The sequence below is a fragment of the Pelophylax lessonae genome, assembly GCF_965119305.1.
Source record: "Pelophylax lessonae genome assembly, chromosome: 10".
NCBI classification, from domain to species: Eukaryota; Metazoa; Chordata; class Amphibia; order Anura; family Ranidae; genus Pelophylax; species Pelophylax lessonae.
In genome coordinates, this window is record NC_138777.1 from 178,546,952 (window position 1) to 178,574,200 (window position 27,249).

At 43.0% G+C, this 27,249-nt stretch overlaps 1 protein-coding gene across 1 annotated transcript in view; it reads right to left on the minus strand.

Moving 5' to 3' along the window:
• Positions 1-27,249, minus strand: part of LOC309565115 (uncharacterized protein) — a 554,763-nt gene that overhangs the window by 32,672 nt on the left and 494,842 nt on the right. The window contains exons 11-13 of the mRNA XM_082269892.1: positions 17,771-17,830; positions 16,748-16,854; positions 8,397-8,547 (exon numbers count right to left, since the gene is read on the minus strand). Of these exons, the coding sequence (XP_082126018.1) occupies positions 8,397-8,547; positions 16,748-16,854; positions 17,771-17,830 (318 nt within the window). The remainder of the gene's footprint in view (positions 1-8,396; positions 8,548-16,747; positions 16,855-17,770; positions 17,831-27,249) is intronic.

Sequence of the window (27,249 nt, forward strand, 5' to 3'; positions counted from 1 at the left end):
AGTCTGTCTCCCAATGAAAATTTTTTTCACCCCAAAAGGGTGTATATCGAATAGCGGAATAGAAAAAAGTATATATAAAAAGGTGTATCTCACACGTACCGATACAGACTATGCCGCAATTTAATTTTTTTCACCCCAAAAGGGTGTATATTGAATAGCGGAATAGATATTTTTTTTATAAAACGGTGTATCTCACACGTAAAAACACAGACTAGGCCCAATGGAATGGTTCACAAATAAACATATCCAGGTGTTAGAATGGCAAAGTCAAAATCCAGACCTGAATCCAATCAAGAATCTGTGGAAAGAACTGAAAACTGCTGTTCACAAACGCTCTCCATCGAACCTCACTAAGCTCGAGCTGTTTTGCAAGGAGGAATGGGCAAAAATTTCCATCTCTCGATGTGCAAAACTGATAGAGACATACCCCAAGCGACTTACAGCTGTAATCACAGCAAAAGGTGGAGCTATAAAGTATTAACTTAAGAGGGCTGAATAATTTTTCACGCCCAATTTTTCAGTTTTTTATTTGTTAAAAAAGTTTGAAATATCCAATACATTTCGTTCCACTTCATGATTGTGTCCCACTTGTTGATTCTTCACAAAAAATTACAGTTTTATATCTTTATGTTTGAAGCCTGAAATGTGGCAAAAGGTTGAAAAGTTCAAGGGGGGCGAATACTTTCGCAAGGCACTGTAAGTTAGCCCTACCACAACAGCATTTCATCTTTCCATCTATTAAATCCTCTGCCCTTGTTGTTTTACCTTTGGATAGTAAAACATTTTTTTTCTGCTAGTAAATACCTTATACAGCCTACTTCCTCTTTCTTGTCTGGTAAAAAGCCTAGGCTAATGCACAGCTCTCTCTCTCTCGTGCGAGTTTGCCAGCAAGGGAGGAGGGATTAGTCATAGGAAAGCCAATAATAGCTTCAGAGCTGGAGGGGGCTGGATGAGGGCGGAGATAACGAAGAGACTGCAGAGATCTATTAATAATGTGTAGGCAAGTGATGTGTGTGAGTGTGTCTGTCTGTAATATTTAACCACTTAAGCCCCAGCCCTATTTCGGACACTTTTTGTTTACAAGTTAAAATCAGTATTTTTTCCTAGAAAACTACTTAGAACCCCCAAACATTATATATATTATTTTAGAAAAGACTCTGGAGAATCAAATGGCGGTCATTGCATTATTTTTTGTCACGCGGTATTTGCGCAGCGGTCTTTAAAACGCCATTTTTTTGAAAACATTTTGAAAAATCACATTTCACTGCATTTAAAAAATACTCACCAGTAAAGTTAGCCCATTTTTTTGTATATTGTGAAAGATGATGTCACGCCGAGTAAATAGATACCCAACATGTTAAGGTTTAAAATTGCGTGCACCCGTGGAATGGCGACAAACTACGGTCAATAGAAATCTCAATAGGCGACGCTTTAAATTTTTTTAACAGTTACCAGTTTAGAGTTAGAGTGTAGCTCTTTTTTTTAAAATATTGCTCACGCTCTGGTGATCGCGGCGATACCTCACATAAGTGGTTTGAACAGCGATTTCATTCGCGGCTCGACTTCCGTATACGTTTTTTTTTTTGCGCGAGCTAACGGTGACGGCGGCGGCTAAAATTTTTTATTTTTTTTCCTATTTATTTTATTTTTTTTTAACTTTTACAGGTTTTTTTAAAAAAAAAATTAAATCTGATCACTTTTATTGCTGTCAGAAGCAATGTAAACATCCCTTGTGACACCAATATGCAGTGATAGGTACTCTTTATGGAGGGATCGAGGGTCTAAAAGACCCTAGACCCCTCCACTACACTTCCATGTATGCAAAACGCCGAAAACTGTTACCCTACGTCACTTTGCGGTAAGTGGTTAATGTGTGTGTATAACCAAAGAAAGAGAATATAAAACCAAAGCCCAATATCTCTATCACCCTGCGCTGGTAGGAGGATGTGGACGTGCTAAACTGTATAAATACAGTAAATTAGCAATATCTAGCAGCTGCCTTGATATATACAGATAGATAAAAGGATGTGAATAGCCTCAAAGTCTAAGACAAGGAAGTACCACATAAGCAGCGCTTAAAATTAAATGCATACATATACAATATGTGCAAATTCAACAATCAGGTGAGAAAGATGCACTAGCAGTCTGTGTAAGAGTCCATCTGACAAATCCAAAGGGATGACCCGTCACCATGAAGTGAAGCAAATATGGATGACAAACTTCCACCACACCTCGTGACCCCTTAGGTAGTCAACACTCACCAAATGCCTGCAAACAATGAGCCTTTATAATGACAGTATAAATCCCGGATCGCTCCACCGGATACTTAACACTAGCAGGTGTTCAGAAGGATCTCACTCGGGAATGGCTCAAAGATGACTGGAATACTCAGAGCGGCATCACATGTGTACATATAAAGGGAAAAACGCTCATAGGGCAGTAATTCTAAAACTCTTTATTGTAACAAACAAGCCCCATCCCCCTCACATTAAACTCACATGTTCAGTACAAAATTAGGCATGTAAACGAGTGGAGATGACCAGAAGCTGTGCGGCCAATAGCTCACCAGTGCCTAAACGTCCCCGGAGATGAATCCTGGATCGGGACACTGCCGCTACTCCCCGGACACTCAGACTACCTCGCTCGCCTAACTCCGCTCCGCTCCACTGTATTACGGACACTCCGTTGCTCTCGTCAGCGTTCGGGAACTTCCGCCTCCACCTCGCCGACAGCACGTAGTAGTTGGGGTGATAGCGTGCTCACGCCCTGACGCGTTTCGTCATTGGCTGACTTCAACTGAGGGCCTGTGTGTGTATGTGTCTGTATATATACATATATATATATATATATATATACAGTAATCCCCCGCTACATCGCGGTTCAGTTTTTGCGGTCCCGGTAATTCGCGGTTTTTTTTGTAATGTTATTTTACTATATAAATCATTAAAAATGAAAGATTTTTGTGTTTTTCATAGCTCTTGCTCTGTCTCTAAGTATCTTTTATGTGTTTAAATGAGTTTCTATTGTTTTAAAAGTGTGTTTAAAGACCTTAAAATGCTTCTACACGTACAGTGACAGTAAAAAAAACATGCCTACAATGCATTTTAATAGGGTTTTTCTATTTCGCGGAATTTCACTTTTCGCGGCTGGGTCCGGAACGTAACCCCCGCAATGGAGGGGAGTTTACTGTATATATATATATATATATATACACACAGTGGAGATCGAAAGTTTGGGCACCCCAGGTAAAAATTTGTATTAATGTGCATAAAGAAGCCAAGGAAAGATGGAAAAATCTCCAAAAGGCTGTAAATGACAGATTAGACATTCTTATCATATGTAAATTTTTCCTTCTACTTGTGAGATGTTCCCTGTGCCACTTGCTGCAATACAACCCCAAAGCAGGATTGATCCACCCCTATGCTTAACAGTTGGACAGAGGTTCTTTTCATTGAATTCTGTGCCCCTTCTTCTCCAAACGTACCTTTGCTCATGCCGGCCAAAAAGTTCAATTTTAACCTCATCGGTCCACAGAACTTGTTTCCAAAATGCATCAGGCTTGTCTATATGTTCATTTGCAAAGTTCAAACGCTGATTTTTGTGGTGAGGACATAGAAGAGTTTTTCTTCTGATGACTCTTCCATGAAGACCATATTTGTACAAGTATCTCTTTATAGTGGAATAGTGTACCACAACTCCAGTGTCTGCCAGATCTTTCTGGAGCGATCGTGCAGTCAAACGTGGGTTTTGAATTGTTTTTCTCACAATCCTGTGAGCTGTTCTGTCTGATATTTTTCTTGGTCTTCCAGATCTTGCTTTAACTTCCACTGTTCTTCATGACTGCCATTTCTTAATTACAGTCCGAACAGAGGATATTGACATCTGAAAACGCTTTGCTATCTTCTTATAACCTTCTCCAGCTTTGTGAGCATCAACTATTTTCATTTTCAGTTTTCTAGACAACTGCTTAGAAGATCCCATGGTGCTGATTGTTGGGGCAAGGTCAGATGAGTCTGGGCATTTAAAACCTTTGAGATTGACATCACCTGGTCTTCCCAGACGATGATTGAGAACAATCCATGACACTGGCAGGTCTCAGCCTTGCAAAGGGGGCAGTGCATGCAATAAATTCTGCAGGGTGCGCAATTTTTTCGTTTTCTGCAATTTTGAAAGTGTCAATGATGGAAATAAAATCTAACTTTTGTTGACATATTATAAGAATGTCTAGTCTGTAATTTGATGCCTTTTGGATATTTTTCCATCTTTCCTTGGCTTCTTTATGCACATTAATACAAATTTTTACCTGGGGTGCCCAAACTTTCGATCCCCACTGTGTATATATATATATATATATATATATATATATACACACACACACACACACACACACACAGTATCTCACAAAAGTGAGTACACCCCTCACATTATTGTAAATATTTTATTATAACTTTTCATGTGACAACACTGAAGAAATTACACTTTGCTACAATGTAAAGTAGTGAGTGTACAGCTTGTATACCAGAGTAAATTTGCTGTCCCCTCAAAATAACTCAACACACAGCCATTAATGTCTAAACCGCTGGCAACAAAAGTGAGTACACCCCTAAGTGAAAATGTCTAAATTGGACCCAAAGTGTCAATATTTTGTGTGGCCACCATTGGGCATGGAGTTCACCAGAGCTTCACAGGTTGCCTCTGGAGTCCTCTTCCAATCCTCCATGATGACATCACTGAGCTGGTGGATGTGGATGCGCTCTTCCACCTTCCGCTTGAGGATGCCCCACAGATGCTCAATAGGGTTTGGAGACATGCTTGGCCAGTCCATCACCTTTACCCTCAGCTTCTTTAGCAAGACAGTGGTCGTTTTGGAGGTATGTTTGGGGTCGTTATAATGTTGGAAATACTGCCATGCAGTAATACGGCCATGTGGCCCTGTCTTCAAAGATCATGCTCTGCTTCAGTATGTCAGAGTACATGTTCACATTCATGGTTCCCTCAATGAAGTGTAGTTCCCCAGTGCTGGCAACACTCATGCAGCCCCAGACCATGACACTCCCACCACCATGCATGACTGTAGGCAAGACACACTTGTCTTTGTGCTCCTCACCTGGCTGCCGCCACACATGCTTGACACCATCTGAACCAAGTTTGGTCTCATCAGATCACAGGACATGGTTCCAGTAATCCATGTCCTTAGTCTGCTTGTCTTCAGCAAACTGTTTGCAGGCTTTCTTGTGCATTACCTTTAGAAGATGCTTCCTTCTGGGACAACAGCCATGCAGATTAATTTGATGCAGTGTATGTTCTGAGCACTGACAGGCTGACCTCCCACAACCTCCGCAGCAATGCTGGCAGCACTCAAATGTCTATTTCCCAAAGATAATCTCTGGATTTGGCGCTGAGCATGTGCACTCATCTTCTTTGGTCAACCATGGCAAGTCCTGTTCTGAGTGGAACCTGTCCTGGTAAACTGCTGAATGATCTTGGCCACCGTGCTGCAGCTCAGTTTCAGGGTCTTGGCAGTCTTCCTATAGCATAGGCCACCTTTGTGTAGAGCAACATTTTTTTTCAGATCCTCAGAGAGTTCTTTGCAATGAGGTGCCATGTTGAACTTCCAGTGACCAGTATGAGAGAGCGACAGCAATAACACCAAATTTAACACACCTGCTCCCCATTCACACCTGAGACCTTGTAACACAAACGAGTCACACGACACCAGAGAGGGAAAATAGCTAATTGGGCCCAGCTTCAGCTGCCCACAGTTAAGATGGCTGCAGCCAGACTTAGTGGAGGGAGATTTCTGCAGCATATTTGGCAAGTACGGAATCACAGTATATATAAAATAATATGCAAAGTGGTTGGAGGTAAGCTTCAGAATAGCAAAGATGTTTTTATTACATATTATGTGAGCAGACTGCAATTCCCCTTTAACGGTTTCCGGACTGCCCGCCAAAGATATACTGCGGCAGGCAGCCCCACCTGAGCAAACCGACGTAGGGCTACATTGGTCGCGCGCCTGCAGCTAGGGGTGAACGCATGCCGCCAGTGGCACGCTTCCGACCCCACTCGGCAGCGGGGACAGTGGCAGCTGGTGCGTTGGGGCGCAGGGGCACTGCCCCCCCTATCCATGCGTCCGGCCCCCTATTGATTGATGGGGGCACACTGGTCATTCTGCATTGAAAGGGGGCACGCTGGTCTCTCCGCTTTGAATGGGGGCACGCTGGTCATTCTGCATTGAATGGGGGTGCGCTGGTCATTCTGCATTGCATGGGGGCACGCTGGTCTCTCTGCAATGAAAGGGGACACGCTGGTCATTCTGCATTGAAAGGGGGCACGCTGGTCATTCTGCATTGAAAGGGGGCATGCTGGTCATTCTGCATTAGAAGGGGGCATGCTGGTCATTCTGCATTGAAAGGGGGCACGCTGGTCACTCTGCATTGAAAGGGGGCACGCTGGTCATTCTGCATTGAAAGGGGGCACGCTGATCACTCTGCATTGAATGGGGGCACGCTGGTCATTCTGCATTGAAAGGGGGCAGGCTGGACTCTCTGCATTGAAAGGGGGCACATTGGTCTCTCTGCATTGAATGGGGGCACGCTGGTCTCTATGCATCGAAAGGAGGCACGCTGGTCACTCTGCATTGAATGGGGGCACGCTGGTCTCTCTGCATTGAAAGGGGGCACGCTGGTCACTCTGCATTGAAAGGGGACACGCTGGTTACTCTGCATTGAAAGGGTGCACACTATACCTTGATTACTGAAGGCCCCTTTCACACTTTTGTGACCTCAAAGTCACGCAATTTTTTACAGCGTTTTTTGCCGCAAAGCAATGCCTATTACATTTTTCTGCTTGCGCCCCCCCCCCCCAAAGATTTTGAGCACCAGCCGCCACTGAGCGGGGACCCCAACGCACAGGGCAAGTGGCTTTGATTGCTGCCTGACACCGGCGATCGCTCCCGGCTGAGAGAGAAGAATGGTCAGCTGTTGTAAACACAGCTGACCGTTGTTCTCTCTAGAATGATCACAGTATGCCTGTGATCCTTCTATAAAGGATAACAGGTCAATGTAATCATTTCACAAGCCCTGCCCCCATACAGTTAAGATCACTCCCCTAGGCTCACATTTAATCCCTTGATCACCCACAGTGTTAACCCCTTCCCTGCCAGTGTCATTATTACAGTAACCGTGCATATTTTTTTAGCACTGATTACTGTAGTAATGTCACTGGTCCCCCCAAAAGTGTAAAAAATGTCAGGTAGGGGTCCGATCTGTCCGCCGCAATGTCACAGTCCAGCTGGAAATCGCAGATCACCGCCATTACCAGTAAAAAAAAAAGTTAGTAGACGCGATAACATTTGCACAAACCAATCAAAATACGCTTATTGCGATTTTTTTTACCAAAAAAATGTAGCAGAAAACAAATTGGCCTAAAATGTTAAAAAAAAATTAGATTTTTACGTTTTTTTGGGGGGGAATGCTATTTAGCAGAAAGTGAAAAATATTGTTTTTTTTTTTCAGAATTGTTGCTCTTTTTTTGTTTATAGCGCAAAAAATACAATTTGCAGAGGTGATCAAATACCACCAAAAGAAAGCTCTGTTTGTGGGGAAAACATTTTTTATTTGGGTACAGCGTCGCACAACCGCGCAATTGTCTGTTAAAGTAACACAGTGCTGAATCGCAAAAATCGGCCTGGTCATTAAGGGGGCAAATCCTTCCGATCCAGAACTGGTTAAGCAGCTTCCCCTACATCAGGTATTGCAAGAAGCATCGGCGTACACTGTGTGGCATGTCATCAGGGGGCCAGCTGCTTAAATCTGAAAGAGACAGCAAGCACCATGATGTCAAGAAAGAAGATTGTGGCTTGAGACCCAGCATGCAGCCGCTGAGTGCAAGATCACTTCGGGACAACATTAGATTCACTGGGCATGTAGAGTATGTGAACTCATTAGCTCACAGCTCACTCCATTTAGCAGTCACTCAAAACATGCCCCACATTGTTCAACAATACATGCTGTGCTTTTTAGGATTTTGCCACACTACTTTATTTATACAATGTTGTGTACATTTTTTTCTGCACACTTGTTTGCGCTATGCAGTGCGTTGGATGTAATAACTTCACAGTTGTATCACAGTATACACAGTACACTGTTCTGGAAATGTTATACCCTGTTACATCCTGTAACCTGTTCCTCTAGTGCTTAGATGTGTTAAGCCACATTGCCTTGTTAAACTGAAATTCAAACATTTACTATGGGTTATTAAAGGGTTACAGTTTTCACTTTACTATTATGTTTGCTGCCTTGTTTATTTACTTCCTTGATGGTACAATAATTTAGTGTTAGCCAGGAAGTCTGTCATTTATTTGCTCTAAATGAGCTGTCTTCTTCTTTACAAACCTCCTGGAGAGAATCCTTTGTTCAATATATCCACCAATGGCTCCAGCTGACTTCTCCTGTCGCAGTAATACAGTCTCTGGTGCACACCAGTGTCATGCAGCTTTGACACGTAAGTTTTGATTCCTTCAAGGACTTGCCACGAGAGGGCAGTCTGACAACACAAAATAAATTTAGATGTTAATAATACTGGGCAGGAAGCTGTAGACATGCTTTCTACACCAACACTTTAAAGCTGAACTGTCTGTGGACATCTAAAAATGTCTTGCAGCTGGAATAGGTTTTATTTCTGAAAATGCCACCCCTTATTGTTTATTTGTTACTAGTACAAGTATATGATCTGTAAATATAATGCTGCTGTAAATTAAACTACATTGATGTCAAATACAAAGCCAAGCAAAAATACATTTCACAACATAAATTTGCAACAGAAATATAGATTATACATTTAGCGAAGCACAGGCTATAGGATTGTGGACCTGTGTCACCTATTTGTCACACCTAAACAGTGAGGAGCTTAGGGGTAAATGGCTGATTTGGAGAAATCAAATTTGCCGTTTACTTAAAATATTTGGAGGTTCTGTCCTGAGTCCTGGAACCTAAAGGCTTTGTAGAGCTTCGGGTGGGAATAAGGCTCCAGTCCTAAGTCCACATCGTACATGCTATCCAGTCCTTGTTATTGGTCTCAGCTGTGCACAGGCCCATGTGGGCTGATTAATGCTTAGGACTCTCCTGATGGCTCTCTTTGCTTTGAGATCCTGCTGCTGGGTGAAAACACTAGGTGCTAACAGAACACTAAACATGTACAATACATGTGTTACCTGTTTTAGTTGAGGAACCCATAAGGGGACACCCTGTTAGTCAGGAACTGACTGGAGTTTAGTTAGTTGTTCAGATACAAAAAGTAACTAAGTTCTGATAGGATTTCAAATGTCAATCCTTAATAATAGGTAAAAAAAGACAGGGTTATTGGGTATCTATCCCTAACTTTGAACAAAAGATGATCCTTGGGAGGGTCAGTTTATAGGGGAACAGGATTGTGCAATACCCAGACAATGTAAGTAATGAAATAATAACATGAAAGGTGAAAATATATATAAAAAAAGGTTTAGTATTTTTATTATACACAACATTAAAAAGGAGAATTACTCCCAAACAAGCAGTGAAAAACTGTTGTATATACAGTGGGGATCGAAGTTTGGGCACCCCAGGTAAAAATTTGTATTAATGTGCATAACGAAGCCAAGGAAAGATGGAAAAATCTCCAAAAGGCATCAAATTACAGATTAGAGATTCTTATAATATGCCAACAAAAGTTAAAATGTTATTTCCATCATTTACACTTTCAAAATAACAGAAAACAAAAAAATGGCATCTGCAAAAGTTTGGGCACCCTGCAGAGTCAATATCTTGTACTGCCCCCTTTGGCAAGTATCACAGCTTGTAAACGCTTTTTGGAGCCAGCCAAGAGACTTTCAATTCTTGTTTGAGGTATCTTTGCCCATTCTTCCTTACAAAAGTCTTCCAGTTCTTTGAGCTTTCTGGGCTGTCTGTCACATACTGCTCTTTTAAGGTCTATCCATAGATTTTCAATTATGTTGAGGTCAGGAGATTGTGAAGGCCATGGCAAAACCTTCAGTTTACGCCTCTTGATGTAATCCCCCGTGGATTTCGAGGTGTGTTTAGGATCATTATCCATTTGTAGAAGCCATTCTCTCTTTAACTTCAGCTTTTTCACAGATGGCATCAAGTTACCATCCAAAATTTGCTGAAATTTTATTGAATTCATTTTTCCTTCTACTCGTGAGATGTTCCCTGTGCCACTGGCTGCAATACAACCCCAAAGCATGATTGATCCACCCCCATGCTTAACAGTTGGACAGAGGTTCTTTTCATTAAATGCTGTGCCCCTTCTTCTTCAAATGTACCTTTGCTCATTCCGGCCAAAAAGTTAAATTTTAACCTCATCGGTCCACAGAACTTGTTTCCAAAATGCATCAGGCTTGTCTATATGTTAATTTGCAAAGTTCAAACGCTGATTTTTGTGGTAAGGATGTAGAAGAGGATTTCTTCTGATGACTCTTCTATGAAGACCATATTTGTACAAGTTTCTCTTAATAGTGGAATAGTGTACCACAACTCCAGTGTCTGCCAGATCTTTCTTGAGGGATCCGGCAGTCAAATGTGGGTTTTGAATTGTTTTTCTCAAAATCTTGCGAAAGATGGAAAAATCCCCAAAAGGCATCAAATTACAGATTAGACATTCTTATTATATGTCAACAAAAGTTAGATTTTATTTCCATCATTGACACTTTCAAAATTACAGAAAACAAAAAAATGGTGTCTGCAAAAGTTTCGGCACCCTGCAGAATTTAGAGCATGCACTGCCCCCTTTGCAAGGCTGAGACCTGCCAGTGTCATGGATTGTTCTCAAGCATCGTCTGGGAAGAACAGGTGATGTCAATCTCAAAGGTTTTAAATGCCCAGACTGATCTGACCTTCCCCCAACAATCAGCACCATGGGATCTTCTAAGCAGTTGTCTAGAAAACTGAAACTGAAAATAGTTGACGCTCACAAAGCTGGAGAAGGCTATAAGAAGATAGCAAAGCGTCTTCAGATATCAATGTCCTCTGTTCGGAATGTAATTAAGAAATGGCAGTCATCAGAAACAGTGGAAGTTAAAGCAAGATCTGGACGACCAAGAAAAATATCAGACAGAACAGATCGCAGGATTGTGAGAAAAACAATTCAAAACCCACGTTTGACTGCACGATCCGTATAGTTCATATTCCTATCGCACACCTTCCTGGTTTGTATTCTCGTGTATATTGGGTGCTGAAGCGATCACCAGTTGGCAACTGGATTAGTTACAAGTAAATACATATTCGCCAGCACACCAAGGATCTTGCAAAAGCAGTCCAAAAACTTTATTCAAGTTACGATCACATCAAAAAATAGTGCAACGTTTCGGAGCCGCACAGGACCCCTTCGTCAGGCATGTGATACAGTGCAGATTGTGAGCAGAGAATATATAGAGACATACCACCAATAGAAATAGTGCATAAAGATGACACCCACCTGTGATTACATCATTCTCCCGCCTATTGCACATAATAAACAGCATCTAATATCCAAAATCAGTGTTGTTATCACAAAATATAGAGATCGCCATACCTTGGCTAAATGTGGTGATAGATTGGTGCTGGTCTGTGCTGACAGCGACGGACGCTGTGCACTGGAGGGCGGACCATCCAGCACACATGTGACCGACGTGGCGCGCCGTGATTGGCTACTGCTGCGCAATGCTCTGCAATTACAAGACTCGGCTCTTCTTGTTTAAGGGGGATCGGGATGCATCCCTGTGATCAGCCCATCCATTCATCTGAATGTCATCTTTATGCACTATTTCTATTGGTGGTATGTCTCTATATATTCTCTGCTTTTGCAAGATCCTTGGTGTGCTGGCGAATATGTATTTACTTGACTGCACGATCCCTCCAGAAAGATCTGGCAGACACTGGAGTTGTGGTACACACCTCAAAATCCACGGGGGATTACATCAAGAGGCGTAAACTGAAGGTTTTGCCATGGCCTTCACAATCTCCTGACCTCAACATTATTGAAAATCTATGGATAGACCTTAAAAGAGCAGTGTGTGACAGACAGCCCAGAAATCTCAAAGAACTGGAAGACTTTTGTAAGGAATAATGGGCAAAGATACCTCAAACAAGAATTGAAAGACTCTTGGCTGGCTCCAAAAAGCGTTTACAAGCTGTGATACTTGCCAAAGACGGGCAGTACAAGATATTAACTCTGCAGGGTGCCCAAACTTTTGCAAACACCATTTTTTTGTTTTCTGTTATTTTGAAGGTGTAAATGATGGAAATAAAATCTACTGTAACTTTTGTTGACATATTATAAGAATGTCTAATCTGTAATTTGATGCCTTTTGGAGATTTTTCCATCTTTCCTTGGCTTCTTTATGCACATTAATACACATTTTTACCCAGGGTGCCCAAACTTTCAATCCCCACTGTACATATATCTATTTGGTAAGAACAAACACAACTTGTATACCCTACAGCATGCAGCAATATTATTAATCTGGTATGGAACAGAGCATGTGGACAAGGAGACTCCAGCGCGTTTCAACACAATGTCTTCTTCTGGGGGAAGGATGTTCACAATTTACCAAGGTCTGTAATTAACGTTTTTTTTTAAAGAAAACAATTAGTATCAAGAGCTTATACAGTCCAACCGCAGTTCATATATATATATATATATATATATATATATATATATATAGTATCTCACCCTTCACATTTTTGTAAATATTTTATTATATTTTCATGTAACAACACTGAAGAAATTGCACTTTGCAACAATGTAAAGTAGTGAGTATAAAGCTTTTCTAAGGAATCACTCCTATCAAGTCTGTGTTTCCATTATTGGCTGTTTGGTTGACCCAATTGTTTGGACACTAGAGACTATTATTTGCACGATTGACTTTGATTTAATTAAGAATTCGCTGTGATTTATTTGTTGAGCGCTACAAATTTATTCCTTTTTCACTTATCACGTTTTTCACGTTTATGTGGCAGCTTGCATTGTGGGAGATATTCCACCTGAATCAAGTTTTAGATTATTTACTTTATTCATTTGCGCAGTTTTTTGGTTCACCCATTTTTTTCACATAAAGCTTGTCTAACAGTGCAAATTTGCTGTCCCCTCGAAATAACTCAACACACAGCCATTAATGTCTAATGTCTAAACCGCTGGCAACAAAAGTGATTACACCCCAAGTGAAAAAGTCCAAATTGGGCCCAAAGTGTCAATATTTTGTGTGGCCACCATATTTTTCCAGCACTTCCTTTACCCTTTTGGGCATGGAGTTCACCAGAACTTCACAGGTTGCCACTGGAGTCCTCTTCCACTTCTTTATGACAACATCACGGAGCTGGTGGATGTTAGAGACCTTGCGCTTCTCCACCTTCCACTTGAGGATGCCACACAGATGCTCAATAGGGTTTAGGTGTGGAGACATGATTGGCCAGTCCATCACTTTTACCCTCAGCTTCTTTAGCAAGGCAGTGGTTTGTTTGGGGTCGTTATGTTGGAATACTGCCCTGCGGCCCAGTCTCTGAAGGGAGGGGATCATGCTCTGCTTCAGTATGTCACAGTATATGTTGGCATTCACGGTTCCCTCAATGAACTGTAGCTCCCCAGTGCTGGCAGCACTCATGCAGCAAGGTCTCTAACATCCACCAGCTCCATGATGTCATCATAAAGAAGTGGAAGAGGACTCCAGTGGCAACCTGTGAAGTTCTGGTGAACTCCATGCCCAAGAGGGTTAAGGCAGTGCTGGAAAATAATGGTGGCCACTACAAAATATTGATACTTTGGGCCCAATTTGGACTTTTTCACTCGGGGTGTACTCACTTTTGTTGCCAGCGGTTTAGACATTAATGGCTGTGTGTTGAGTTATTTTGAGGGGACAGGAAATTTACACTGTTATACTGTACAAGCTTTATACTCACTACTTTACATTGTAGCAAAGTGTAATTTTTTCAGTGTTGTCACATGAAAAGATATAATAAAATATTTACAAAAATGTGAGGGGTGTACTCACTTTTGTGAGATACTGTAAATATTTTGATGTGGGTGTCCTCAATGAGAGGGTTCAAACTTTGGGATATATCCTTATATATATATATATATATATATATATATATATATATATATACACTGGTAAACATATATCATCACTATTGTTTTTTTTTATATATTATTCTCCCTGAATAGGATTATGTTTTTCCTGTATGCCTTGCTGTCCCTTGTGTGGCCTTAATTATGGTCTAGGACCTCCATGCCCATCTTTGAGCCCTTGACATGCAGCCTTTTCTCAGTTAAATATATCACTATTCACTATACATGCTGTGATAGAATGTAAGTATATGTCTATATGATCTGTAAAATAGGATATTTTGTATATGAACTGTGGTTGGACTGTATAAGCTCTTGAAACAAACTGTTTTTTTTATAAAAAAAATTAATTACAGACATTGGTAAATTGTGGACATCCTTCCCCCAGAAGAAGGGGGGAAGGATGTTGGGGTTTCCTTGTCCACATGCTCTGTTCCATACCAGATTAATAATATTGCTGCATGCTGTAGGGTATACAAGTTGGGTTTGTTCTAACCGAATTGATATATCTTTATACAACATTTTTTCACTGCTTGTTTGGGAGTATTTCTCCTTATTAATGTTGTGTTTAATAAAAATACCAAATTTTTTAAAATATATTTTCACCTTCCGTGTTGATATTCCATTACTTACATTGTCTGGTTATCGCACAATCCCATTCCCCTATAAACTGACCCTCCCGAGAATAATTTTTGGTTAGTTGTTCGGATGTTTTATGCTATGGACATGCTGTACAAAGCCCTCCTGCACTGAATCCGTTTGTTTGCGGGTTTGCCTCATAAAAGTGCAGAACAAAATGCTTAGACTGTTCTTAGGTGTCCCTGTGTTTTGCATGGTTTAGGCTGGGTTTACGCCTATGCGAATTTGATGCGGGTTTCCCTGCATCCAATTCGCATGACAGGAGAGTCTGACTGGCTCACAATAGAGGGCCCCGTGCGTCTTTGGCTCCGTTTCAGGTCCGAATTCAGGCACAAATTCTGGCCTGATTCATCCCTGAAACAGAGAACAGGGATGCACCAGACCCGGTGTAATCCCAGCCTTACCGCTGCCACTGCTAGTTGAGCCTGCCCCCTTTACAACAGCCTATATATATATTTTTTCATACAGTGGTTGAAGATTAAAGCCTATTTAAAAACAAAAAGGCATAGTATTAAACATGCTGCATCTACATACAGCCATTGCCAAAAGTTTTGAGAATGAAACAAGGCTTCTTTGTCCTTTTCACGCTCCCTATCCTCCACTGAAGCACCTCACCACTACTAGTGTAGAGCGAGCAGTGCCATAATGTCTGGTCACATGCTCCACTCTATGCGTACTACAATTCCTAAATAGCTGAATGTGTCTGCAGGTAAATATGTAGTCCATTTTAGAGGCAAGCAGGAGAAGGTGGCTACTTTCACATACACAAGGGGCGCATAGAAAACAAACCCTAGAACAGAAAGTCTGAAAATTGCAGAAATAAAAGCTTGCATTTCGGAGATTAAACATAGGATGAGAAATAGAAGATGCATTCTACTTACATAAAAACATAATTTTATAAAAAATGTGAGTTCAGTGTCACCAAAGATCTGTGATCTCTGAAAACGATGCTATAGTTTTTAACTGCACGATTAATCACAATCTCAATCCCCCCCCCCCCCCCCCACTGATCTTAAAATGGCATGTCCTCGATTCTTACAGAGGTGTTCTGTGCTCACTCATAGCTGTCATAAAAAAAAAAAGAGTCGCCGGCAAATGGTTATCAACATTGTTAAGGCTGCTAGATAACTATAAACACAATGTTTTACAATGTATCATTTCGTTCTTGTAGATCAAAGGAAGGAACTTCCATCTGTTAATGAGGGCAGTTTAACCTCTTAAAGTGGTTGTAAACCCACCTTTATAACTTGTACCTATAGGTAAGCCTATAATAAGGCTTATCTATAGGTACTGTAAATATCTCCTAAACTTGCACCGTTTAGGAGATATTTACTGTATAGTGTGCCAATGACGTGTGCCATTTCTTCAGAGACCTGTGCCAAGACCGGCAGCTCCCGCGTGCATGCGCGGGTATGACGTCATACGTCTCTGCCCAGTAATACAGCCGTCAGCAGACCCGGAAAGAAGACAGGTGAAGATGGATGTGGCCGCCAGCGGGGACAACACGGGCTTTGTTTGCAGGTAAGTGTCACATAACATACTAGCACATTATGCATTTACTTTGCGGGGGGGGGGGGAAGAAAAAAAAAAACGGAAGACTTTACTTTCTCTTTAAAGACCAAGCCTTTTTCTGACACTTGTTGCTTACAAGTAACAATCAGTATTTTTTGCTAGAAAATTACTTAGAAACCCCAAACATTATATATAATTTTTTTAGCAGAGACCTTAGAGAATAAAATGGTGATTGTTGCAATCTTTTATGTCACACTGTATTTGCGCAGAAGTCTTTCAAATGCAGTTTTTTGGGAAAAAATACACTTTAATTAATCTTAAAAAAATTAAACAGTAAAGTTAGCCCAATTTTTTTATAATGTAAAAGATTATATTACACGGAGAATCGTGATCTTTATTCTAAGCAAAAAAATTGTGATTCTCATTTTATCCTTAATCGTACAGCTCTAGTTGTTACTGAGACAACAATCTCATCATTTCAACTCACAGCTGTAGTTACCTGAACAATTTCTTCCAAAACCAGCTTCTGACCTTCTACTTCAATCTCTTTAACAGCAATGTCTTGTATTATCACAGGCACATGATTTTCATTTTCCTTCTGCTCCCCTATTTAAAAAATCCAGAAACAGGTTAGAAAAACAGACTGGAGTGTAGATGTGCATAAACATGCTTTGCTACATTTTAATTTTCCAGTTAGTTTATTTTTCAGAAAGTGACTTAGACACTGAAATGGAGAAGGAAAACTGGCAGTTCCGGAAAGCAGATCTAAATATGGGAATTCCCTAGAGATAAAAACAGCCAGCGGATAGTTAAGCCCCGTACACACGTAGCGATCGTCGGCCGAACGATCGGCCGTCTTTTGTCCAGGGCTGTCCTGTCAGTTGAAAACTGCAAAAGACTGCACACGAATTTTGTCGGCCAACAACAGCCGACTGCAGAAGTGATGTCATGTGATGGTTAACTTTCCGTGTGTTTTTTCTTTTCTGAGCATGCCCAGTCTTGCAAATCTGCTGATTGTCGGCCGAATTCTGTACTGACTGGCGAACAATCGGCCGTTCTGGTGACGGCCAACAAATATTTTAAAGTCTGCACAACAGATTCTGTTCGGCCGAAAATGCGCTGTCGGAAGCATCATACTAACAAGCCTACAATCGGCCGATCGGTTCGGCGGCCGAATATTTGCGGCCGACAATCGGTACGTGTGTACGGGGCTTTAGGCTCATCATCATCTGCCCATAACTAAGGATACATTTTGGGTGAGTGTAACTAGTAAGGTGACACTGTAGGTAGCATATGTGAGTTTTATTGTGCCTTTACCAAGCAGATTGCAAAAAAATCTACATATAAAATGCACAAGCAGATGCAGTAAGTAAAACATTATAAAAATATATGACAATATGACAATGTTTAGGTGCAAAGAGATGGCTCTGTATTGTGATAAAATTAAATCTTAATGTTTCAGATGCTGTTTGTGCTCTCTTGTCCAAGAACATAAAATGCCTTGAGCACCAAAACGTCTTACCTAGCTGTAAGGCTGCAATGTTCTTTATTTCCATGATCTGGTGCTCAAGAATGTTCTTTTCTGTAAAAAAAAAAAAAAGAATAGGGGTGGGGGGACTAAAAAATAAATATGAGAACAAGGAGGAATTTACTTAAGTGTTCATGTTGCTCCAGTCATCCAATCTTACTTTTGTGTTACTGCACCCTATATGTAGATGTATTACATCTGTTAGAGCACCCTGCAACATAAACAATTGCCATGTTTTTTTGTTTTGTTTTTTTTATAAATTACTGTACTGTTTTAATTGTTTCATCCCTTGTAACATTAAAATGCTGTTGATATTCATCAGCCTTTTTGCAGCCACTTCCTACCTACATGCATGCACTGCAGCAATGGCATGGCATTTCTGAGGGCGGGATTACTAATGGTGACAACGGTATAATGTGTGTTAAAACACCCACTTGTAGTCTCCACAGGAAGCCCATGTGACAGTTTGGCAACATAGAAGCACAACCAGGAGACAGAAAAAGAGCTTCATCACCCCCATGATAGAGAGTGCCTTAACAAGGACCTTCATGGCAGGATTGCCAGGTATTACATTTAAAAAGGCTGCAAATTTAGGAACATTGAAAACTACAATTGGGTTTACACATATGTTTAGTGTTCATAGAAATTCCACTGCCCTTCATCCTACACAGCAGCTATTGAGAATCATAAACTAAAGATGATCTGAAGTGCTAGATCACAGTAACTAGCCTAGTCCACAGTCCACAAGATGACCCAGGAAAAATCATGGAGAATAATGGCTGCGCCTGGTGCATGCAGACAGATGGATAATCTATTCTAAGACATCTTCTAGCATATGCTAGTGTGTGTTGTCTTCAAATATTTATTACAGGTACTATAGTGCCATCAATTTATGCAGAGCTTTACACATTTATTATACATCCACATCAGTCCCTGCCTTCAGGAAGCCTACAATCTAAGGTCCCTAACTCACATTCATACACATAGTAGGGACAATTTAGACAGGTGCCAATTTACCTATCAGCATGTCTTTGGAGTGTGGGAGGAAACCGGAGTACCCAGAGGGAACCCACACAGACACAGGGAGAACATGCACATTCCATGCAGGAGGTGCCATGGTTGGGATTCTAACCGATGACCCTATTGCTGCTAGGTGGTAGTGCTAACCACTTTGCCACTGTGCTGCCCAAAATATTCATACTCATAAGATATGACTTTTCCTTTTCTTTCAGAGTAATTAGTTCAGAGTGAACAAATTAGGAGGGAAATCAGGACCCAGATTGTCCAATCCAGAAGCCAGCACCATTGATAGCAACTAGATAAAACCTAAAAAGTTGGGCACCAGTTGTAATTTTTAAGCAGCATTGGTGTAGCTTCCTGCTCAGTTAGTGTAGGTTGCCCGGTAAATTTAGTTTAGCTCCTCTGTAATCTTTGGTGCAGGGGTTGATTGTTCTAGTCTGTGTTTCACAGGCTGCTGGTCTAATTACTTAAGCATAAGCATGTATTTTAGAAAGTTCTAGAATCACAATGGGAGGAAGAATGGGAGAGCAGCTTGATTGTTTATGGGGACCTGGCCAATTCCTGAAGCGGTCAGTCCAGAAGGTGGTCTGAAACCTAGAGCCTAGGGGCTCTTTTTGGATCCTGGGTTTAGCCTTGCCAGAGGAGTCCCTTGTCTGAGAGGCTCTGCCCCTCTGGGCAGTCTACTGAAGATACTGCTTGGAGGTTATCAAGGTCCCAGCCATGGCAAAGGCTGAGGGCCTATTCACTTAAGTCTGGGTTGTCTCTTGTATGATCTGGAGAAGCACACTGCAGGATACCAGGTGGAGGATGGAAGAGGGTCCAGTGGTTGGTGGTATCGCGAGTCTGGGCCTGCTTTACTAAGAAGCATTCAGTTGATATCAGAAGGTGGCAGCTGATGGTCCTAAGGCCTTGTGAGTACTGACCTAAGTCCTCTGCCCTAGAGACAGTATGCAGTTCTCAATTCTACACAGAATCAGGTCCTAAACATTTCTTCGAACAAGTAGTAACTCTTTGGAAGTTCTCTGAAAGGATAGTGAGAATAGAATAGTCCTTAGTTATTTCAGGTCTTTTGGGGTATTCCATGTCTCCCCTATACCTATTCAAGTTATATCCAGCAATAAAAATACAAAAGATACCCCTAGACTGTTATTTAAGCCAGTGAGAGAGAAGAAAATACTGGCTATGTGTGCACTCAGTGGGGAGAAGGTACAATTCAAAGTCAGCGGCTCCTTCGGAGGTGCGCTACAGGTGGGGTTTCTCTTTCAGGATATTTCCCTTTATTAAACAAAGCCATTGCCATTAGTAACCATGATTTGATCGAGAACTGGAAGACTATTTCTCTTTCAGGCTCTTTCCCCTTAATAAACACAGCCGTTGCCATTAGTAACCATGAGTGAATCAAGAACTGGAAGACTACAGTTCGCCCAGTATATTCTTAGAGTGGGGGCGGATCTGCTTTTGTACAGTTTGCTGAGAGTGATTTATTTGAAACAGCTCAGTATACTGACATTCACTTAGACCAGAGATGGTGAAAGTGAGTTCCTTGTCGGAGAAGAAAGGGTTAATATTTGGCGCAGGAAGGCCCTGCTCTGCAGTAAAGGAAGCTGGAATCTCAGGGTGGGGCTGTGATGCATATTCTGGAGAGACAGTACACCCTGCACATGAGAAGAAGCAGCAAGATGGTCGCGCACATCCAATTTTTTAATGCAGAGCGGGGGTGGCTGTGGGGCAGACTGTCGAGGGATTGGAAAGGCCTGGAAAGGTCCAGTTGGTCTAAAAAGCGGATTTGCGCTAGGCATGGTCAGAGGATCGGCTGTATCTGATCTGTGGAGACTGTGGGAGACCAATAGCCATGGTGAGAACATGGGCAAGATGTGGACACTGCAGCAAGCTGCTTATGGAGCTGACACCAAGCAACCTGCGGCTGGTAACCTACACTGTAAACACATTGACCGGTTTCTATGCAAAAATATTATAGTCACCTGTTTGGCCGACATACAGTGTGAAGGGCACAATGATGTCAGTACTATGCTGCAGAAGAGAGTCAGCCTGGGAGTCAAGGCAAAGCTGGTGGTGAGGGAGTTCATCTGCGCTCAGGGTAGGAGACCCACTGCTGGCAAGGGAGAAGCATCGGTCCCACAGGAGTGAGGCACAAAAGCAAAAAAGGAACTCCAGGAAAACCGGAAGCTACAATCCACCCTGCTCAGAAGGAGTCAGATCCTACTATGCTAACAGGTGAGCCAGCGGGTGTGACAGTGGCAAGGGACAGATACGGGGTCCCTAAAGTTTGATGCAGAGTACGAGTCTCTAGAAGAGGAAATGGGGAACTGGGACTCGCCCAGTGTCTCAGAGAGAGTAGGACTAGGGGGATTGTTGGGGGGAACAGTAGGGACACTGTCAACAGAGTCACACAAAAAGGCAAGTAGCCCTGATGTGGCAGCAGACAGTGAGGCAACAGCACAACTTTTGAGGAGTGCCTAGGTGGTAAGGCTTGAGAAATCGTATGTGGATGGCTGGGTGCAGTCAAAGTCACCTGCTTCTTGGGCACGAGTAATGGCACAAAAACAGGCTTTTAAAGAACTGATCACAAAGTCATCCAAATATTGTGTCCCTCCAGACAGGGGAGATATTCATAAGCTGCCAAGGTTCTTCCACTTTCAGCACAAAGTACAATGAAGAGTAGCTTTGGAATATGGGCTTGAGTACCCATATGTACCTCCGCAAGTAATGGATGAGGCGGAGGCTAAACATCTTGAATGGGAAGAGGATCTCATTTTGGACTTCTTGAATATTCCAAGGCCTTTCTGGGCACCTCACTTCCCCAAGGTATGGGCTTGGTTCCATGACATCAAGAAGGAGTGAAGCCTGGGGCATTCGATCCATAAGGACAAGGTGGTAATTGTGAAAGAGGGAAGGAAGGACCGTAGCTAACTAATCAACGCCTTGGGCCCTGACAGATGCATGGTTCAGGTCCCAAAGTCAACCTATTATGGATAAGCTGGTCCACTCTTTACTTGTTTCTGCATTCAATTAACTAACTTTATGGTGGAGACCCCAGCTAATGAGTTGATAGCTCCAGAAAACAATTCCCAGAGAAGTCCCCCTGTGGAGAGGACCCTCTGCCCTTTCTTTTTTGGATTTTCTGATTAGCCCAACCCCCCCCCCCTCGTTTTGAAGAAGTTTTTGAGTTGGCGATAAAGTTGGAAGGGTGGGCATGCTTCGGTTTGTTGTTATCAGGGGGACATATGTTTATTTTCTATGCATTGCTTCCCCAAATTGAATGTTCTTGGACTCTGGGTCTGCAGAGCCATTACCTTGAAAAGAAAGACATTTATATATGCACCTATATCCTTGCCAATGGAGTATTTGTCAAGGTTTTACCTTGCCTTCCTGTTGGCAGCCATCTTGGACATGTGCAGACTGCTGTATCTTATAAACTCTGTTTGCATCATCACTTGCCTGCTGCCTGGGCGTCGCTCAGAGATGATGTTGCACACCTGACTATATATATCACCTGGGGCCCTGCAGTCCTTGTCCTTGTGTTTGTGCTCCAAGGTGCATCTATGTTAACAGTCTTCTGTTCTCCGTGTTCCTCCGTGCATGACCTGGCTTGGCTGATGACTTTCCTGGCTCTCGATTCCGCATCGGCAGATGATTCTGGCATCGGCAGACTACCCACTACTGGACTCAACCCCTGCTTGCATGACTACCTGCTTCTAGACTCGATCCTGACTTGGATGACTACCCGCTCCTGCACTTGACCCCAACTGTTCCTGATTTCGCTCCTTACTCTTGCTGTGCATTTATTGTTGTTGCCCTAATAAACTGCTAAACTGTTTTTTTACTTGCATCTTCATGTGGTCTGGTATCCTGGCACCTTGACAGTACACAAGGGCCATGAATCCTGACAATGCAGGTGCTCCTACGCTCTCCATAGTGGTTACCAGGCTCGAACAACAAGATCACCTTTTAGGTCACTTCACTCAGGCATTGCAGACATTGCTTGAACGCACAGCACGCCTTGCTCCTGGTGTTGCTAGGCCAGTGGTTCCTCCTGCTGCTGCTCTTGTTGCCGCTCCTGCAGCTGGAGTCGCTGTTACCAGAGGGATGACTGGTTCAGCCCCCCTCCCGCAGCACTATAGAGGTGAACCGAGTCAGTGTCGTGGCTTCTTAAACCAAGTGGGCATTTATTTTGAGATGGTTTCCCAGGCATTTCCCTCTGACAGGTCCAAGGTGAACTTCCTAATCTCATTGCTCTCGGACAAGGCCTTAGCCTGGGGGAATCCCTTATGGGAGAATGATAATCCTGTGATACTCGATTACCCGAGTTTTGTTGCCTCCTTTCGTAGGGTATTCAGTGTGCCTGCCCGCTCTGCCTCTGCTGTTAAGCAGCTCCTGTCCATTCAACAGGGTATACGCACTGTTGCTGAGTATGCCATCGAATTTCGTACCCTGGCAGCAGAGGTGGGCTGGAATAATGAGGCTCTGATGGCTGTCTTCTCTCATGGTCTCTCTGATGCATTGAAGGATGAGATTGCAACCAAGGATCTCCCTGACAAGCTCGAGGCTCTCATATCTTTCCTGATTTTGATCGATACCAGGCTCAGGGAGAGACCCTCATTTAAGGAGTGCCTGTGGAGACCTCCTACTAAATATCATGAGTATCAAGATGTATTTGACAAGGTGCGCGCTGGTACTCTTCCTCCTCATCCTCCCTACGATTGTGCCAAAGACTTGCAACCTGGTGCCATTCCCCCTCGTGGCAGGGTTTATCCTCTTTGGTTGCGGAGAATAAGGCCATGAAGGAGTACCTGGCAGATGCGCTTGCCTGGGGGTACATTCGCAAGTCCACTTCTCCAGTGGGTACCGTTTTTTCTTCGTAAAGAAGAAGGGGGTGAGTTGAGACCTTGCATTGATTATAGGGGCCTTAATCGCATCACGGTCAAAAATGCATACCTGATTCCGTTGAATACTGAATTTTTCGACCGCCTCAAGGGAGCAACATTACGAAAATCTAGTGATGCCCTTTGGCTTGTGCAATGCGCCCGCTGTCTTTCAGGAGTTCATCAATGATGTCTTTCGTGATATGTTGCAGCAATGCGTGGTAGTCTATTTGGCCAACATCTTGATTTACTCGGACTCCATTGAACCACATTACCTAGATGTCAGATGAGTGCTGCAACAATTGCAGCAATTGTGAGAATGGGCATTCCTGTAAGATTGAGAAATATGAATTCCACCTGCCTCAGGTTGCCCTTTTGGGCTACATCATTTCTGCTGAAGGGTCCTCCATTGACCCTCAAAAGGTTTTGGCTGTTCTACACTGCCCTCGCCTTAGTGGTCTCTGCTCCATTCAGCGTTTCCTTGGGTTTGCTAAATACTATCAGAAATTTATCAGGAACTTTTCCTCTTTGGCCAAACCTATCTCAGATCTGACTAAGAAGGGCAGCGATCCCCACAAATGGACGCCTGCTGCCATCCAAGCTTTAGAGGCCCTCAAGTTGCTTCAGCCCCTATTCTGTCTCATCCTAATCCTGGTTTACCCTTTGTCCTAGAGGTGGATGCGTCTGAGACGGAAGTAGGCATCCTCCTGTCTCAGCATCGGACACATGATGGACTCTAACTTCCTTGTGGGTTTTACTCCAAGAAGCTGTCTCCAGCTGAATGCAATTATGAAATTGGGGACAGAGAGCTCTTGGCCATTATCCTGGCTCTCAAAGAGTGGAGACACTTGCTTGAGGATTCTGTGGTTCCAGTTCTCATTCTCACCGATCATATGAATCAGACGTATCTCTCAGAGGCCAAGAGGCTCACACCCCGTCAGGCCAGATGGGCCTTATTCTTGTCTCATTTTAACTATATGGTCCCCTATTTGCCTGGCTCCAAGAATGTTAAAGCTGATGCCTTGTCTCGCCAGTATTCTGTGTTGTCCAGGCAGGACTCCGTGCTGACACCGGTCATACCTTCGGATCATATCCTGGCTGCCATCCGCACCAACTTAACCTCTCCTCTTGGAGAATAGATCTTGGCTGCCCAACCTGATGCTCCCACAGAGAGACCTGCTGGCAAATGTTTTGTACCTGAGGGGTTGCGCATCAGACTGTTGCGCACGTACCACAATTCCAAGACTGACGGTCATCCTGGTAAGAACCAGTTGTCCTGGGCTATTTCCCATCAGTACTAGTGGCCATCTCTCCGCACTGGTGTTGCTGCTTGTTCGGTCTGTGCCCAGCAAAAATCTCTGCGGCATCTTCCCTTGGGCCTACTAGATACCATTGCCCCTGGTCTCACCTGGCCATGGATTTTATTGTGGAACTTCCTGCGTCTCGAGGTTACACTTCATGGTTGTCGAACACTTCTCCAAAATGTGCCACTGTGTTCCGTTTAAGCGGCTGCCTACAGTTTAAAAGCTTGCCAGGGAGCATTTCCGCTTACACGGGTTGCTTAAGAAGATTGTCTCGGACCATGGGAGACAGTTTTTCTCTAGGTTCTGGCATGCCTTTTGCTCCCAGTTGGGTATTCAAATCTCCTTCTCCTTGGCCTACCATCCGCAGTCAAATGGTGTTGCTGAACCGTTTATAACCAAGCTCTGGAGCAATTTCTCGGCTGCTATATCACTAACCATCAGGACAATTGGATTGATCTGATACCCTGGGCAGAGTTTGCCAGGAATACTGCTATCAATTTGTCTTCTGGAATGTCTCTATTCATGGCCAATTATGGGTTCCATTCTGTTATGTTGCCTGAGTTGTTCTCACCACAGGACATACCGACTATGCAGGATCATCTTTGTGCCCTCCGTTCCTCTTGGGTGCAAATTCAAGAGTCTTTCCGGGTCTCTGCACAGCGTTAGAAGCTCCAGGCAAACCGCCGACATTTATCTGCTCCTTTGTACCAGGTCGGGGAGAGGGTGTGGTTGTTGAACCGTAATCTCAACCTCAGGGTGCCCACTCCTAAACTGGCACCACGTTTTGTTGGGCCTTTTCGCATCCTCCGTAAGGTGAACCCGGTAGCCTATGCCCTTGATCTTCCTCCTGGCATGCGTATCTCCAATGTCTTTCAGGTGTCACTTTTGAAGCCGCGGATTTGCAATCACTATACTTCTTCACTTCGTCGTCCTTGGTTAGTAGCATCTTGGATTCTCGTCTGTTCCGAGGTCAGGTTAAATACCTGGTGCACTGGAAGAGTTATGGTCCTGAGGAGCGCTCCTGGTTTCCATCCACTGATGTTCCTGCTCCCGCCCTGCTCTACGCATTCCACGCTTGCTTTCCTCAGAAACTGTTTTTTGCTCTGCGGAGAAGGGACCGTTGAGGGAAGGGTACTGTCAAGGTCTTACCTTGCCTTCCTGTTGGCAGCCATCTTGGACATGTGCAGACTGCTGTCTCTTATAAACTCTATTTGCATCATCACTTGCCTGTTGCCTGGGCGTCACTCAGTGATAATGTTGCACACCTGACTATATATATATCACCTAAGGGCATGCAGTCCTTGCCCTTGTGTTTGTCCTCAGGGTGCATCACTGCTAGCAGTTTTCTGTTCTCTGTGTTCCTCCGTGCATGACCTGGCTTGGCTGACAACTTTCTTAGCTCTCAATTCCACATCGGCAGACGACCCCCCATCAGCAGATGATCCAGCATCGGCAGACTACCCGCTACTAGACTCGATCCCGGCTTGCAGGACTACACACTTCTGGACTTGACCCTGGCTGTTCCTGATTTTGCTCCTCACTCTTGCTGTGTGTTTATTGTTGTTGCCCTAAAAGTGCTTTATTTTACTTGCATCTTCGTGTGGTCTGGTTTCTCGGCACCTGACAGCATTACTGTTGTGCAGGATTTGGCAATGCTGTAGATTGTTTGTAGAGTAGTTAGAATATTTCTTTCATATTTCTGATTTATTTTAGGGACCTGGAAGACAATGATGTGTCAGAATCAGTTGCACTTTTATTGATTGTCTTAAATTAGGTTCATTTGGGTACCTTAGTAACTTGGCCTCTAGGTGTCCATATAGTTATAAGCATTATGTTTATGGACTCTAGAACATAATGCTTGAGGTATTTGGGAAAAAAAATGTGTTAAACTACTGATTTGATGGTAGGATTATGTCTGCAGAGATAATACTCAAACCTTATGATGTATTGCAAAAGTATAATTAACTCTCTTTCCTTTCAGGAGATCAACCTGAAGACTTGTGCTGTGACTTGGTTTATAATGCACTAACCTCTTGTATATACGTAGATTGTGATAGGGCGTTTTCGTTTTTCCTAGGATTTCTGTAAATATGTTATGATAATCCGGATATCTGGGCCGGTTCTGATTTGATTTTCCATTTACCATGCGGAATACCATATGTCTGTTACTCTGTTTATTCCTTTTTTCCACTCCTCATCTTCATCATAATGGTATACGCTTGCTCTTGACAACAAGTGTCATTTCTGTGCCTGGGCCCATGAGAAC